Source organism: Stenella coeruleoalba (genome assembly GCF_951394435.1).
Source record: "Stenella coeruleoalba genome assembly, chromosome: 7".
Classification (NCBI taxonomy): domain Eukaryota; kingdom Metazoa; phylum Chordata; class Mammalia; order Artiodactyla; family Delphinidae; genus Stenella; species Stenella coeruleoalba.
The window spans coordinates 95,474,980-95,487,616 of record NC_137153.1 but is presented as its reverse complement, the minus strand read 5'-3'; the positions used below and the strand labels follow the sequence as shown (position 1 = coordinate 95,487,616).

The window sequence follows — 12,637 nt, the reverse complement described above, 5'->3', positions numbered from 1 at the left end:
CAACCTCACTTACAGTCTAGGGAACCCACCTTCTCGTCCCTTTCGAAATACAAACCACATTTGCTCATCAGTCTATTAGTACCTTTTCCCACAACTTCCAGACTTGTAGCATTTTTTACTATAATTCTTCAGTTCAACAACTGACAAATGTCCTTGGTGATCTGAGATACAATTTCCCTGAAGAGAAAAACCTTATTTCCCCTATTCTAAGATATGATCCAGGGGCTAATAAGCCAGTTATTTAATAAAAGGTTTTCAGAGGGAAATACCCTACCATATTAACTATATACATACTATATATATGTATACACACACACACACACACACACATATATATATATATTATTAATGTTGATGTAAAAAAGCATCATTATAATGTCTAGAATCAAGGGTATTGGATGACCCATTTAAATCAACTAGGTGTTGTCTTAAATCCCACCCCCTCAGTGAGGACGAACAACTCTTAACTATGTTGCTCTCCACTTTCCAGTTTGAACATAACTTTCCTTGAAAGAAGAGACAGAAGCAAGAGAGGATCCACACACCTCCAATCTCTCTTCTCTGTTATCATCGGACCAGCTGAGTCTAGGAGCAGACCCAACACTTCCAAACTAAACTACAAAAGTTTTTGTTTGCTCTCATTAATTTTCAGAAGCTTCAGTTCATTTGACAATTATTATTCTTCCTCTGCTGCTTCTTTCTTCTCTCCCCCACCCAGCTCCACCCATTCCATCTACTTTTAGAGCAAAAGGCTATTTGTAGACATGAAAGGAGGCAATAATGATTTCTTTTCTCCACTCCTCAGTTCCAGGGTTGGATATTCTCATAGAAATTTAGCCTTCTTGGCAATATTCCTACAGATCTATGCAACTCCTTTATATTCAACCTAACTGAAAAAAGTAGGTGGGTATTTTATAAACGTTTTCCCTCTCTCAAGGCAGGAAGATGAGCTGCATGTGATACACAAAGGTCAAGATGACCTCTTCAGGAAGAACAATGTGCTAAAGATCATAGCAGGCCATTGAAATTTCCCTCTGCTTCTATACCTCTTAGTCTAAAGGATTCATGCTAAGGTTCTCAAGAGATTCTGAGTCCTTTGTAGCTTTCCCTAACTGTTCTCTGAGCTTTCTGCAGACCACTTAGTTAAGATTTTTAGAGCCCACCCACCTGCTTCCCAGACCGCCTTCCTGATCTTGAGCTAAACTGCCCACAGACAGGCATAATGATTAACATTTAGCCTGTGCACAACATCTGCTCAGGCAGGGCACAGGCTTAGAGACTATTCAATTCTCAGAAGCAAGATAAAAGATGATCACCATCCAGGAATCTTTTTAAAAGGATGCCTGTTAGTCCAAGTGGTCCCTGGTGTGTGCATTTTTGTGAAAAAGTACTGGTCATGTGGAAGAAAATACGTTAGGGCAGAGGATCGCCAGGCAGGTAACCCAGGCCTGCCTGGCCACCAGTCAGAGAACAGCTTCTACATTTTTACACACTTTCTTTTGTTCACTGAAGGACCTAGAAATTCTCTTAAAGTTTAAAATCTTTACATAATAACTCAATTAATATGGGCAAGCTAGACAGCAATGGTAGGAAAAGGGGAACAGTTATGTACAACTTTGTGGATCATTATACATTAAATAAAGGAAATGGTAAGTAAAATGATCCCTTTCTTATTTTGAGTGAGGGAATGGAAGGGGCACAAAGTCCAATCTATACCATATATTTCATTCAGTTTGGTTGCAAATATTATTTTAAGGGGCATAAGAATTAAAAGTATTTTGCAAATCTTAATTTAAATAGATTGTCTTTAAAACCATCACTTACCTTAGTTCATAGCATGAAACATGAAAGTTTGAGATGTTTGCATATTCTCTATAATAAACTATACTTTAGTTTTCTTTAAGTTTCACAAAAATGTATATACAGTTGACCCTTGATCAACGCAGGGGCTGGGGTGCCAACTCCCCCTCACAGTCGAAGATCCGCATATAACTTTATACTCTATGTTTTCTGTGATTCCAGCATCCGTGGATTCAACCAACAGTGGATTGTGCAGTACTGTAGTATTTATTTTAAAAAATTTGCGCATAAGTGGACCCGCACAATTTGTTTTTCATTCTATGTTGATTTCACTACATTAGCATATTAAACGACACACCTACCCATGCCAGTACTGTACATTAAGGACCAAAACAGGATAAAAAGGGGGTGGCACCCCACCCCCTCGAAAAAGCCCTGCCCCTTGCTTGGTAGACTAATGCATGTGCCTCCCCATCATCAGCCTCACTCCTCCTCCCTTTAAAATTAAATCCCTCTCGCCAGGTGGGCGAGAAGTTCATCTGTGATGGACCCACACAATTTAAAACTATGTTGTTCAAGGGTCAACTGTAGGACACTGTGCATTGTCATGGTAAGATCTAGGTAAACTTAGACTAGAAAACTTCCTCCACCTCTAGGTCATGTGATCTGCCACAAGGTACCAGGCTCAATTTTCTCATGTATAACAGAGGAAATGTGCCTTCCTTTCAGAGTTGTGTAGAGAAAGTGATAATATATATGAAGTGCTTTGTATACTATCAAGGATTTAAGTAGGTGCTCAAAAAATAACTCCCACTCATACTATGTAGAGAAAAGCTTTATAATCTTAAGAGCTTATCGGCCAGAGAGCAGATACCCTCCAGTGTTAAATGTACTATCTTCAAGTGGAGTCTAAGTAAATCAAGGCCTGAGTAATCCAATGCCCAAATGTAACAGATTCTAGTTGTAACAATCTTTCTACCTAAAGTGAATTCTATAGGTCAGATTAGATGTACCATAACTTTCCTGTCACATTAAGATAAGCACCTGCAGAAACAAACAGCAGTTCACAGTTCACTCTGTTTATCTGCAAAACTCTAGCACCTATGCTGTAAATATTTAATAGCTTATTTTAAAAATCTAAAGGTCTTTTTCTGAAGTCAGCTATATTTTCCACATTGTTTAGCATTGAAGTATGGTTTGGGATTATGGAATTTCATAGTGTGCTGCACAATGACTTTGGTCTACCCTGCCTCCATGTAAACACTCCTCTCTATTATCCTCTACATTCTCTAAGGCAGTGGCAACAAACTGGTGGCCTATGGGCAACTGACATTGTGGGGTCCAAAGACAACACAGTGTTTGCTTTGGCTCACTCAGAGTTATTCTTTTCTTTATTAGTTGTCAACATTTTAACAGCAGGAGATAAAATGCAAACATCCAGAATTCTGGCTTCTCTTAGAAAACTGGAAGAGTTAGAAACTGTCTATAAATTCTCACATGGCAAACAGTATCCCAGAGCTAAGTAGTAATGGCCCTCTTTGGATGGAAAGTGACCATCCAGTTGATCACTCTCTACTGCTCCCTATTGCTTTAGACCCTGGCTGCTGCACTCACTCACAGAAGTGGTGTAACGGACTTCAACCGGCCCTGCAGGGGTTTGCGTTGTCCAGTCCTGCTCCAGGATTTTGACTGTGGGTTGCATGCTGACATCAGGAGTTGACAGCAGAAGAAAGGATAGGAGGAAGATGATGCAAAGGGACCTTAACTAACTCACTGTTAACCAGTACTCCAGAGAGTACTACACAAAACAGAACTCCAACTGAGAGACTCTGCATGTGAAGTGTGAGCCACAGTGCACGGCACATGGTAAGTGCTCAGTAAGTGTTAGCTGGCATTATAATTAGTATTATGTTTTCAATGTACTCTACTGAATACTCTAAAGATAACCTCAGAGAATAAACAGGTGACTTGACAAGAAATCTTTGAAAAATAAGAATGAGAGATTTGCATCACAGGATACTTGAGATATATGATGAAGTATAATTAAATATTCTAGTACTGTACACCTGTAACTTACATAATACTGCACATCAACTATACTTCAAAAAAATTTTTAAATTAAAAACAAACAAACAAACGGTGCCAGTAGAAGAACAGATCAGAAAAGAAAGCCCAAAGACAGACTCAAGTATGATATGTAAGAGTTTAATACACGATCAAATTGACACTTCACAGCAGAAGAAAGGATAGATTAATCACTAACTGGTCCTGGGACAACTGATTAAATCCCAGATAAACTAAAAATTTTTTTTTCCCTTTTAAAAAGGGGGAATCTTTAAAGGACTATATGAAAAAATGCTAGAATAACTATTGGATCCTGAGGTGGGGAAAACTTTTCTAAGTATAAAAGCCAAGTAAGAAACCATGAAAGAAAAGTTGAACAGAATTGACAAGAGAAAATAAAAAATATAACTGCTGCACATTATAAAAATGTAAAAGAAATTAACTGTGGACAGTACTATAGAATAAGATTCACCACTCACTGAGCACATGCTTAGAGCACTGTAGACTCTCTTCATCCTCACGGTAACTGGCACTACAGATACTCTTGTTTTTTAAATTTATTTAATTAATTAATTAATTTCTGGGGCTGCGTTGGGTCTTCGTTGCTGCTCACAGGCTTTCTGTAGTTGCAGTGAGTGGGGGCTACTCTTCGTTGCGGTGTGCGGGCTTCTCACTGCGGTGGCTTCTCCTGCTGCGGAGCATGGGCTCTAGGTGCGCAGGCTTCAGTAGTTGCAGCATGCGGGCTCAGTAGTTGTGGCTCGTGGGCTCTAGAGCACAGGCTCTGTAGTTGTGGTGCATGGGCTTAGTTGCTCCGTGGCCTGTGGGATCTTTCCAGACCAGGGCTCAAACCCGTGTCCCCTGCATTGGCAGGTGGATTCTTAACCACTGTGCCACCAGGGAAGTCCCACTACAGATACTCTTATTAGCCCCATTTTACATATGAGGTTTAGAGCTTATCAGACATTAACTGAAGTGAAATACTGCAAACTTTTTCTCAAAGCTAATGATAAGTATTTTAATGAAAGTGGTAGGTAGTTAGACATGAGCGGCTCCTCGCCCTGTCCTGGACGGGGTCATCTTTCCCTCCCCGACCTGGACACGGGTGATCAGAACATGCCCAGAGATCTTCCCTTTTTGCGGTCAAGGACCGCTACGATTCCAGCCTTATGAAGACCAAACAAGATGAACCCGTCAGCACAGGTTGACGTAGGCTCACCAAGACCTAAAAGGTGCCTCAGAGTAAAACCCGGGGTTCATTATGCCGTATTTATAATAAATTAGCATTGCGGTTTTTGCCCATGTCCCCCGGGGTTTCGCTTGGGTGCTTGTGGGTAAGCCCCTGCGCACAAAGAGAAAAGTCATATAACCTAAAGCTGTCAATCACCTCGGCAGTCAAATGATGCAAGACACAAGGAGGGACTTTCCACCACTCTGAAAAACCAGCCCTACGCCCGTTGCGGGCTGCTTCTGATTTCTGGACGGCCTGCTCCCCTTCTCTCTCTTGGGAGGATATTCTCGCTTTGCTTAATAAAACTGCTGCTGCTGAAAACTGCTCTATGTCTCTCGACTGAGTTCTCTCCTTCGGGAGGTCCAGGACAGAGGAATTGCCGTTTGGCCGGTAACAAAAGTGTTCTGTTAGCATGGTGAGATCATGGGTGATATTTTGTTCTTGTCTTGGTTTTCCAAACTCTTCAGTATCTTACATTACATTTATTTTTACAGAAAATAGATTCATTTGTAGAACTACCTTTTGCATTTTCTTTGTCATAGCTCTGTTATCTTAGAGTAAAACATAGGGAGTTCTTTATAAAAAAATAAAATGCGGTGGAGGGAGAGCGATAACAACACTTACTAGGTATCTACCAAGAGTTAGCCACTGTAAGAGCTGATTTATCTGCATTATATTTCATCCTAACCTAGAGCCTGTGAGGACAGGTATATTTTTCTCCACTTACTGAAGAAGAAAACTGAGACTCAGAGCTTTCACGGAGCTTGCCAGTTACACTGCTGGGGATTGAAACACGTCTTCAACATCTGGGCTCTCTTTATTGGGCCTCCCCCCAATTATCCACTGTACCTTCTCCAACAAGGCTATAAAAGTGTGGGCTCAATCCTATGTGTATGGGAAAAGGAACTTCATTTTCAGAAAGCAATGATAAATAAAATACAGGAGACAAGACGAAAGGTGTGAGTCGACTCCATCATCTTGGGGCCAGCTATGGCTTCATCTCTAGCAGAGCACTAAGCTTACAACTGCCGAATGTGTGTGACAGCGCTAAAAAGGTCCCTTCTTGCACTAGTAGATCATACTCTTATATCCTGTTTTCTCAAAGTTTAGAAAAGTCTCTGGAGCTCATTTATTCAGTACCACCACGACCCCTATCATCTTAAACACTTCAAACAGATGGGTGCCTATCCAGCTCTGAAACATTTCACAGGAACAAGGGTTAAAAAATTCCACTGGTAACTGGTACTTATGCTTAACCTGTCATGGCAGGAAGTATGCTAATGTCTTCAATATGTTGACCTCATTTCAAATAAAATTCCTATGAAAACAAGAGACATGAAGCTCCAGTGGTAACCAGTTCCCATATCGCAACGCTTCATATTCCCAAAGAGAGCTACCAGGTATGAGTTCAGAATCACTCTCCCTAAACCTTTGCTCCCATATTTGATTTACTACTATTTTGATGCCTCCCTTGAATCTTTAGACATCATGCCTACCTAATGAGGATGCAAAATGGACAAAACCTATAAAAGAAAGACCAACTTGTAATTTGTATATACATCTCAGGACTGCTGGGACTAAACCGCTGACTAATGTTTAGTTTGGAATGAGCTGAAAACTTTGGATGTTTGCACATGGTTACTGACCATCTTGACATGATGTGATTTGTTTTCTTCCTGTAGTATAACTGCACATATCCTTTTTGAGATTCTTAGAGTTTTATATCACTGTCTCAGTCTTTTTTAGTCCAAATATTCATTGATTAACTAATCATTCATTCAGAAAACAGTTAAAGACCACCTACTGTATACCAGGCACTGTGATAGTTTCTGGAGAGACAAAAATAAGTCTTGCCTTTAAGGATGTAAAAGTCTAAAGGATGAGATGAAGTGAACAGACAACTCCCATAGAGTGTTCTTAGTGTTTTCACAGAGGTATGAACTGGTGTTGTAGAAAGTCAGAGGAGGGGCTGGGGTAATGAGGGAAAGTTCCTTAGAGGTGATGCTCAGGAAGAATCATTAAGGATCAGTAAGAGTCAGTCAAGCATTGGAAGGAAGTTATTTCCCTGAACATTCTGGAAACTACGAGAGCAAAAGGTGCCTGTGGGAACTGAAAACAGAGAGCTGACGTTAGCCCATATGTCTGAGAATAAGCTATTTAGTGACAGATACAAATGTAACGATGATTATCTTTAGTGCATCCATCAACTTTTTTGATGAAGATGACTTGGTCCCAAACCAAATTTTAAAGGACATACTTTTTCAGAATGTTGTGGTTGTTACTAATTATTTTAATAATAACCTTCCAAATGCTTTACATCCATAGAGTATGATGAGCTACAAGAATGTATTTTGCTAATGAAATGTCATACCTACTTTATCATATTAACCATAAAACTCCAATAAAGCAAACTCCAGGCAAGCTCAACACCACCACCACTGGACTCCTACCCTTTGACTACCCGTGAGTGAATGGAAAGTGCAATGCTACCCTGCAATCACTTAAAGGTAAATGGTGAGAAAGTCAATTTTTATCTTTGGTCCATTAGATGAGGGCATCAGTACATTAGAATTGATTTTCAGCGACTAGAGAAAAGTGGTTTAAAAAAAAACAAAAACAAACCAACCCAGATGAACAGAGTATTTCACAGCGAGAGTCCTACATGCTCAGATACAGAAAGACCCACTCCGCTAAGAACTGTTACCCCATAAGTATCAATCCCTCCATTTGACCTTAGAAATAGCACTTCCTTTGATAATATTTTCCAGGCCAGTATCATAGTCTTCAGCAGTTAGACAAAAAACAAAAACAAAAAAAACCCCAGGGCCTACAGAGCATGCTAGTTTTGAACAACAGTAGACAGTTGCAAAAAGGAGCAAGTGTCACAACAGCTTTTCACTAAAGCTTTCAAAAAGCATTAAAAGAATTAAAGAACTGTGGCTAGAGTAGACAGATTCTCAGAGAAAATCAAAGATGAAAGGATGTGAATTAAGGGATAAGAGATAAATGTCTTTCCTGAAAGATGGACACTAATAATATTTTATCAATGTACTACAATTAATTAATAATAAGCCTTGGTAAGAACATATATTACGTTTAAAAACAAGAATATGATTGAAACAGTTATACGTGATCAAGGTACAATGTATAACACCATGAGAAAAACAAAACATCTTTCACTTAAGCTCAATAACTTTATCTTGGAAGAAGAAACAATGAACCTATCTTTGAAAGTGAATGTTAAATGTATTTTTAAAACATTTTACTTGGCACCAGGTGGGGGATGAATTGGGAGATTGGGATTGGCATCTATACACTAATATGTATAAAACAGATAACTAATAAGAACCTGCTGTATAGCACAGGGAACTCCGCTGTACAGTAGAAATTAACACAACATTGTAAAAAAACTATAACCCAATTAAAAAAAAAAGAAACATAGAAAGGATATGACAATTAAAAACAAACAAACAAAAAAATAAAAAACCAAAAAAACATTTTACCTGATTTAAATAATTTAGGCACTTTTCAAGACACCAAAGGCAACAAATGCAAGATTTCAGCACACATCGAGCACAAGCATTTTCCTGGAAAGAATGAAAAATGGAAATAATTAAAGACCAAAGAATCAAACCATATCATATAGAATATTCTAAATTTTAGAAAAATAAAAATTAAGAAAAATCACAACCTATGCTTCAAAGCCTCCACACTCACCCTTTTTTCCCTCAAAATGTAATGGCTGAATTATTTTTAATCAGTTCAATTCAACATTTACTTAGTACCTATTGGATACAAGATATAAGGTATATAAGACCAACAAGGAACTTATAATCTAGTAGGAGAAAAAAAAAGCGCTAAACATAACAACAATTAGAATCAGAATATGATATAGATACTAGTGCTATGAGAGTGGAGAAGAGAGAGAGAAGACATCACTTGGGAGGTGAGAGGACTCGGGGGAGGCTTCTAGGAAGAGGGGGCATTTGAGCTAAGCTATGTAGAAATGCATGGTATTTCTGCAGTCAAGGACAGAAAGGAGGTTCCAAGGAAGAAAGCGTGTTGAGTCCACACAGAGGAAGAGAAGCACAGGACATTTGGGGAAACTACAGAGTGCAAGAGTGGGAGACAAAAGGGAAGAATTAGATTCTATTAGGCAAGGACTTTGAAAAACATTTGCACTTGGACTTAATATCGCTGGGAACTTTGCTACATGCAGAACTGAAGTTCTGGAATTTGCCCACAGAAAGTCCAGAAAAGGGTTTTTCCTTACCTTTCCTTTGAGCTGACTGTGAATGTACATAAGGATCATTCGTGGAATTTTGACTAATGTGATAATGAAAGATCCTTTCGCCACAGTACCAAGGTGGTAACGAATAAGGCGATTCACCGATGCCAAAATAGGTGTAAATGGCAAATTCCTTTTATCCCTATATAAAAGACCAAGATGGAAACACAGAGATGGTTTAGAGTCCAAAAGAGTGAAAGATTAGTTCATTTTTCTTATTCTAGCTCTATGACAAAATGGCAAAGTAATATAAACGCTACAGATGTACCATGTAAAATTAATGTTTCATTGCTTTATGGTAGTTTCATGGGGTTCTTATGCTGTAACACTTTAAGTTAAATAAAACTGTGCTTTGAAAGCTCTTATTAGCAAATAGTTATGGGGTTAATTGTAGAATCAGATAATGGAACTTAAAAAGATGTTAGGCCTGGCACCTCATTATAATAGAAAACTATAAGGCCTATTGTAGTGTACACTCAGCTATGAAGTTAGGAAAGGAAGTCACAATACTTGTTCTGATCCATACAAATTAAAAAGACTTGTTATCCTTTGATGGACGTTTATATAAAGCAAAAGTACATAAGACACTACTACAAGATTCGTTCTTCTGCTACATGTAATTTAAGTGTAGCATGACCTGCGGTTCTAATTAATTTTTTGAGAAAGCTACAGAAGAGTATAAAGAATAAAATAATAACCTCCCATTTTCCTACCTCACAGAATGATCAACTACACATTTTGTTATATTCACTTCCAATTACTTTTTAAAGAAATGGAACTCTTACCGGTCTCAGTTCCATTTCCTTTAAACAAAACCACTTAGATGATCTTAAGTTTTCTTTCTTTCTTTCTTTTTTTAATTAACCTACAACACTATGTTAGTTCTGGGTGTACAACATAGTGATTCAATATTTCTATACATTACAAAATGATCACCACAATAAGTCTAGTTATCATCAGTCACTATACAAAGTTACTATCTTTCTCTTCCTGACTTATTTCACTTAGCATAATACCCTCTAGGTCCATCCATGTAGTTACAAGTTAAGTTATTATCTTTCTCTGTCTGACTTATTTCACTTAGCATAATACCCTCTAGGTCCATCCATGTAGTTACAAGTTAAGTTTTCTGACAAGTATAAATTCTCACCTAGTAAAATAGTATGTTACCACAGCTCCTGCCACAGTCATCTGTTGACAGGCTAGAATAAATTCACTGATCCAAATCAGACCCACCACATGGTACCACCACATGTATTGCAGAGGCCCAGAAACTTTGAACTCCACAAAGCCTTGGTCATTCTGAACAGCGCTGCCTAGGAAAATATCAAAGAAGGAAGAAGGAGCACATAAAGCATAAACCAATAAGTATGGCTATTAAATCTAAGAGACTAATCTAATTTCCAACAATATGTCCCTATCCCGAAACCACTGACTTCATGATCACAGTGCTATTACATTAAGGGACCCTCAAAGCCATCATATATAGCTTTTAAAAGTTGTTCTATTTGAATATAGATTTTTGTTTTAATATTTATTTATTTATCTATTTGGCTGCACTGGGTCGTAACTGCGGCACATAGGATCCTCGTTGCCGCGTGCGGGATCTTTAGTTGAGGTATGTGGGATCTAGTTCTCTGACCAGGGATCGAACCCGGGCCCCCGGCATTGGGAGCTCAGAGTCTTAGCCACTGGACCACAAGGGAAGTCCCTGAATATAGTTCCTACCACATTATCAGTTATTTAGTGTAGGCATGAATTTTCAAACACTTCAATTTTTTTTCAGAGGTATTACTTGTCCAATAATTATAGACCTAAATTATTAGCAAAGTACAGAAATTAATATTATTTTCAATTGGTGATGGTGTGCTGAATGGCCAAAGAAGTTCCATATAAGCTTACTATCCTTATACCACTCCTCATAACTAATTCCATTTAGACATACATAACCTTTGATATTAAGTATGGCTACAAGCAAGTCTGGGAGTCTAACTGTGAACTGTATCACTACTAGCTCTACATAGGTTCAGGTCATTTCCAAACTAGAAAGTCCCAAGGAAGCAAGTTGATCTTTGGCTATAACTGGAGTTTGAGGCAATTCCAGAGCAGCACTGCATTCATCAGTTCATCTTAGAATGAATCCAAATGTCTGAGTCAGTACAGGAACTTACTTCAAATCCATAACCATCTTGAAACTGGATATGATTTCAGGCCCTACCTGGTTTAGACTCATTTTGCTGGGATGTTCTAAAAATCATGAATGGGGAATATGTTATTGAAGAGCCATAACCATTGCTAATTCTGATGGTTGTTAGACCTTAGTCCATAAATGTCTTAAGAATTATACCTCTCTGATGTTTTAAAATATTTTAATGCAAATCAGTGTCATTACTAAAAGAAAGAAGTAACATGTCTTCTTACCGGTAGTGCCAAGAAAGAGAAGTGTCATGATCCAATACACCCAAAACAGGACAAGAGCAAGGAAAGTCCAAAAGGGTTGGAAGACTAGCAGTGGCAAGTGAATGAAAACCTTGCCAGCCACGTGGAACAAGGCGATGGTGAGAGCAACCCGCTTGCGCATGACTAACATTATGAGGAACAAGATAACCTGTAGGAGAGAACAGATGGAAAGATTCCAGCTACTGTTTTAAGCAGTAAAAACAGGAACTGAACAATGGTGGAAAATTTTTAACATAACCTTTCATTCCAAAATGGGGATGTATCATTCTCTGAACCCCAATAACGCTTTAACAGTCTGTATCTCTCTTGCAGCCCTTATTTTTCATTATATATTGAAAATGTCTTTTAAAGCTAAACATAAAAGAGTTTCTCAATTTATTAATATATCCTAGATGTATTAATTCTTCTACTTTCCCTTTTTCCACTCGTTATGAATCAAAACGTGTTGTTTGTCATCAGGATGAGACTCTTAAGTTATTTAAATAGATACATGTTTGCCACTCTGAAAATAGGGGAAAAGACGATATGCTATGACCACAAAAGCACAGAGAACTTATACCTCATCTCCCTTGTTGGAACAAAAGCACCTTACAAGCAGGGTCCATGTCAAATTTATCCTTTGTCACTCCCCACTCTGCCCTGGCATCTGGCACAGAGAACTGTACTTAAAAGATGATTAATAAATATTTGTACAACGATAGCAAACAAAAATCTTTTGGCACCAATGGTTTTGCGATGGCTTTATTTTTAGTTTCTAATGCTCAATGAAAAGCTTGGGATTGCTCCAAGAAGTGGAC

At 38.4% G+C, this 12,637-nt stretch overlaps 1 protein-coding gene across 2 annotated transcripts in view; it reads right to left on the bottom strand.

Moving 5' to 3' along the window:
• SLC44A1 (solute carrier family 44 member 1) overlaps positions 1–12,637 on the bottom strand; it is a 166,856-nt gene that overhangs the window by 22,550 nt on the left and 131,669 nt on the right. For both annotated transcript variants that reach the window (XM_079926901.1, XM_079926900.1), the window contains exons 9-12: positions 11,802–11,988; positions 10,531–10,696; positions 9,366–9,522; positions 8,596–8,679 (exon numbers count right to left, since the gene is read on the bottom strand). In XM_079926901.1, coding sequence (XP_079783027.1) covers positions 8,596–8,679; positions 9,366–9,522; positions 10,531–10,696; positions 11,802–11,988 — 594 coding nt within the window. The remainder of the gene's footprint in view (positions 1–8,595; positions 8,680–9,365; positions 9,523–10,530; positions 10,697–11,801; positions 11,989–12,637) is intronic.